Below are 4,644 nucleotides of genomic sequence, written 5' to 3' on the forward strand. Positions count from 1 at the left end.
GGGGGAGGGGGTCATGCTTGTGACCCAGGTTTCCTGACAGTCAGGCCCAACGAAGGGAGATTCCCAGCAGTTAAAACAAGTGATCCTCAGCTGGGCATGGTAGTTCACTCCAGTAATCCCCACACTTTGGGAGGCTGAGGTGGGCAGATTGCTTGAGCCCAGGAGTTCAAGACCAGCCTGGGCAACATGGTAAATCCCCATTTCTACAAAAATACAAAAATTAGCCGGGCATGGCAGCCTGCACCTATAGTCCCAGCTACTCGGGAGACTGAGGCGGATCACTTGAGCCCAGGAAGTCGAGGCTGCAGTTGAGTTGTGATTGCACTGCAGTGCAGCCCAGGTGACAGAGTGAGATGCTGCCTCAAAATAACAACAAACCGCACCCCCTTCCCCCCGCCCCCCCCAAAAAAAAACAAGTGCCCTTCCTCCAGCCCAGGCTGCAGGCGAAGCGAATTCATGATGGAAACATGCATAGCTACCAGGAAGCGCATGCATGGGTCGGGCGATGAGCAAAGCACCTTAGATGGATTATCTCATTACCGTTGCTTTACAAATGACACATTGAGGTTCAGAGGGCTGCAGTGGCTAAGTGGTTTGTCTCAGGCCACACAGCTGAGACGTGAAACCAGTACTCAAATTCAGAGGTCTTTGGATCCAAAGTTTGCATGCATGGAAGCTCTATTGCCTCCTCATTTTATAGAGGTGGAAACTGAGGCCCAAACAACAGCAGGGATGACTTTAATCCTACCAACTTCCCTTCATGATCTTCCAGTTTGCACAAGGCTACTAGGGGTGGGCTCTGGCTGGGAACAGAGGGAACGGCTTCCCAGGGGAGGTGGCTCTCAGGGCTTACCAGACTGGAGGAGCTCAGCTTTGGTCTCCAGCTCCTGAGCTTGGGCCTGGGATGGTTTATTGGCCAGGTAGTAGCGGGCAAACTTCTGCAGAAGGACAGGAAAGTGTTGGGCCTGCCTGGCTTGCCTGAGGTGTCTGGATCCCTGCCCACATCATTGGCCTGGAGGCTGGGGTCCCTCAGTGTCTTCTCTGGGGGTCAGGGCTGAGGCCAGGTCTCCTCCACCTCCCCTGGCCTCTCTCAGGGTCTCAGACTCAGGACTCTATCCAAGATGCTTTAAGGTGGGGCCTCAAGCCCAACAGCAGGCTCACCAGGTGAGGCAGGCTCAGGTAACACATGATGGACATGAGGATGCCCACACAGGGCGTGATAAAGTACCCCAGGGCGGAGGTCTGGGCGTCCACGCCACCTGCGGAGAAACTTCAGCTGCAGAAGAGGCACCTGGTCCTACCGGCTCCCACGGGGCTTCCAACTCTTGTCCCACTTCCCATTGTGCACTTCTCAAACCCACTCCCAGCCTCCCTTCACTGAAAATGGGAATCTTGTACAGGGCCCCAGAGCAGCCCTGCCCTTCTCCCACTTTCCCCTACATGTCATTTTTGTTGAGCACGTACTATGTGCCAGGAGCCTTCTCTTATTGCATGCTCATTATAATCTGAGCAGGGAGCTAGAACGATCACGTAGGTGGGGAAACTAGCACAGAGCGGTGACAAGCCTTGTCCAGTGCCCCTAGCTGGTAAGCGGTGAAGCAGATTCAAATCCAAGACTATCTGAATCCCAAACCCATCCCCTCATCCTTCAACTTCAACCTGCTGCCGCATGCCAGTACTGGCCCCAGGAATCCTGCCCCTGTCCCTGAGTTAACCCAGTCCTCGCTTGGTTATTACTCCTCACTGCAGGGCCCATGAGCCCCACTCCCTAGCCCCAGACCCAATCCCCATCTCCATATCACCCTCTTACCTCCATCTTCACCCAGAACCTAGGTGTCTTGCTCTCACATGCCCTCTCTGTTCCCCAAACCTCAGAGGCCGCCCCAGCCCTCCAGCCACCCAAGTGCACTCACTGGCCATGGACAGGAGCATGGCAAGGGCAGCAAAGATCCCAGCCAGGCCCTGGCCGCTGAGGAAGAGAGTGCTGTAGGTGGAGGGCATGGTGCCCAGCTGCCCGAAGAGGCTGCCCTGTAGGACTGCACTGAAGGCTGTGGAAGACAGGGATGGGGGCTGCTGCTCAACTAGGCAGGACTCAGGGGCTCCCTGGAGGAGGTGTCGGCAGGATGCACAGGGGACTCTGGACAAGGTTGCACAGGTGTGAGCTTCCCTAGGGACTCTGGGCACTCTGGGGCAACACCCGCCATTCAGTCCTTTTCTGAGGTGCAGCCATTGGTTTGTGGGGCTGTCGACCAGGAAGCCTGCTCCTAGGTCACCAGACAAGTGACTCTTCCCCTCCCTCTGGGCCTCAGTTTCTTCACCAGGGATATGAGTGACCATGATGCTGTCTTCCCTTCTCAGATATGCCGGGCCCTTTCAGTGATGCAGCCAGGCTGAAGCCCTGCATGGGCTGGCTGGGGAGGGGGTGAAGGTGCTCACAGTTGATGAAGCAGACGGAGGCCATGGTGATGGAGAAGAAGGGTCCTGGGCTCATGTCCACCTTGACCAACGCTGCCGTCAGGGCAAAGAGCAGCAGTATGGCCAGCAGGCTGCCCAGAATGCGCACCGTCTCCGGGATGCTGCTCAGAAGGGGGCAGAGAGGATCAGTGGGGCTCAGGCCAGAGGGGGCTTGGGAAGGGCTGGGCAGTAGGGCTGGGGGATGGGGGGCACGGGGGAAGGCCTCAATGAAGCTGCGTCGGCAGGGGGCACAGGAGCCAGGGCAGGCCTCTCACCACTGGTACAGGAAGGAGTTGAGAAGGGTGAAGAGCAGCAGGGGCAGCTGGGACAGCAGCGTCACCCAATTGTTGAAGTTGAAGGCATCCTCCGGGCCTGTGTGGTTGGTGCTCAGGATCCTGGTTGTGCTGTTGCTGGCCCCGACCAGTCGCACCTGGAAGTACTGCCAGGTGGGGAGGTGACGGAGGGTCAGCACCTCTCAGCCTTCCCCCACTGCCTTCCCCCTCACTTGTGATTGCTTTCTACTGTCTGCAGGGACTTGTCTGCCATGTCCTTGTTCTATCCCCAGCGCGTGGCACACAGTCGGGGCTCCATGAATGTGCACTGAGTTAAATGGCTGAAGTCTGAGACACAGCCCAAGCATTAAGAGCCCCCAGCATAAGCCTTGATCCAGCCTTGGACAGCCCCTTCTCTTCAGCGCCCTGGTTCCAGCCCCCATCCCCACTCGTGCAGCAGCTGCTAGATTCATTCATTCCAGGGGTATTTATTGAGCACCTACTGTCAGCCAGGCTTTGGCCTAGGTGCTGACCAACTGCATTCTCTCTGGAGCACATAGCCTGCCACTCCTCTGCTTAACCTCCTCACTCCTCAACACCCCGCTTCATTCCTACCTACTGCCTGCAGGGCAAAGCCCCAAATAGAATAGCTCTTCAGAATCAGATCCCAGTCTCCCTTTGTGCCCCATCTTCTGCTCCATCCAGCTAAGCTCCAGGCAGCCCTGGCTCTGGATCTCTCTCTAAACAGGCTAATCCTTTCTTGCCTGTTTGCCTTGGGCGTGGCTGTCACCTCCACCTGGAATGCCCTACTGACCACACCCCTCCATATGCACTCTGCCTACGCTACTCCCAATTTACAAATCTCTTCCACGAAGCAGAAGAAACTTTCTCCCTCCCCTGGGGACCTACTGCACTCTGATGTAAGCCTGGAATGTCGCGCATCATGTTACATTATTAATAGCTCTTTGGCCCCTCTTGCTCTCAAGACCAGGGGCTGATTCATCTCTGGGTTTCCAGGGCCCAGCACAGAGCCAGTACCCAAGAGGCATTTGCAAAGTTGTTGCAGTGAATACAGATGAATAACCCGGTCCCAAAGACAATGCAAACCCCATATTTCTGCCTTCCCTGAAGACACTCCCTGCTGTTTCCTCCTGTGTCCCCAGTGCCTTCTCCACAGTAGGTGCACATTAAACGTTTGTTGAATGAATGAATGCATGAATGAGTGAAATTCATGGTATTTCAAAGAAAATCAAACGTTCGATAACCGACTTTTGGGGTGACTGACTCAGGAATAACGACACATAGAGGAGGTGGGTGGGCAGCGCCTTTGCTCATTCCAGACCCTGTGGGCTGGTGGCCTTGGCCCTCTGAGATGTGGACATTCCTGAAGTTCTGCTTTCCTAGTCATGCGGGAAGCATTGCCCTCTCTGTGGCTCCGAGCTTCAGCCCATAAATGAGCTCAACGAGGGGTCACAGGTGCGCGGTAAGGAAGCGCCCGGTAAACATCCCAAAGGGCTGGAGGAAGGGGTGCTGGCTGTGGCCACGAGGCTGCCACGCCGCCAGGAGTCTCACCGGGATGGCGGTGATGAAGAAGTTCCAGGGAAGGAGGGTGCCCAGCCCCAGGATGAAGAAGCTGATCCCGACCAGGTGGTAGCTGTGGGGATCGGTGGGAAGGTCACCCCGAGGACGCACCCGCCTCCGCGGGCCCTCCCGCCTCCCAGGCCGCCCCCTCCGGAGCGGACTACAACCCCCATCACCCCAGCTCTGGCGGCAGAGGGAGTCGGCTGATGGGAATTGTAGTTCGATCCGGTCTTCTCTGCGCCTCGGAGCGCCTCCAGGGAGCGGGTCTGCAACGCCCCCGGTCACTTGGGTCCCGGTCCGCACCCACCCGGGCCCACTCACCTGTCCCGCGGGGCGT

General features: G+C 57.1%; 1 protein-coding gene across 2 annotated transcripts in view; it reads right to left on the reverse strand.

Annotated features, from left to right (window-relative positions):
- SLC29A2 (solute carrier family 29 (equilibrative nucleoside transporter), member 2) overlaps window positions 1-4,644 on the reverse strand; it is an 8,800-nt gene extending 4,156 nt beyond the window's left edge. Inside the window, exons 1-7 of one of the 2 annotated variants that reach the window (XM_011986927.1) lie at window positions 4,629-4,644; window positions 4,299-4,380; window positions 2,730-2,893; window positions 2,437-2,508; window positions 1,914-2,048; window positions 1,162-1,259; window positions 854-938 (exon numbers count right to left, since the gene is read on the reverse strand). In XM_011986927.1, coding sequence (XP_011842317.1) covers window positions 854-938; window positions 1,162-1,259; window positions 1,914-2,048; window positions 2,437-2,491 — 373 coding nt within the window. In that variant the 5' untranslated portion in view covers window positions 2,492-2,508; window positions 2,730-2,893; window positions 4,299-4,380; window positions 4,629-4,644. Of the gene's footprint in view, window positions 1-853; window positions 939-1,161; window positions 1,260-1,913; window positions 2,049-2,436; window positions 2,577-2,729; window positions 2,894-4,298; window positions 4,381-4,628 lie in introns of both variants that reach the window. The other variant, XM_011986926.1, reaches the window with a different exon arrangement.

The sequence above is a fragment of the Mandrillus leucophaeus genome, unplaced genomic scaffold, assembly GCF_000951045.1.
Source record: "Mandrillus leucophaeus isolate KB7577 unplaced genomic scaffold, Mleu.le_1.0 Scaffold30, whole genome shotgun sequence".
NCBI lineage: Eukaryota > Metazoa > Chordata > Mammalia > Primates > Cercopithecidae > Mandrillus > Mandrillus leucophaeus.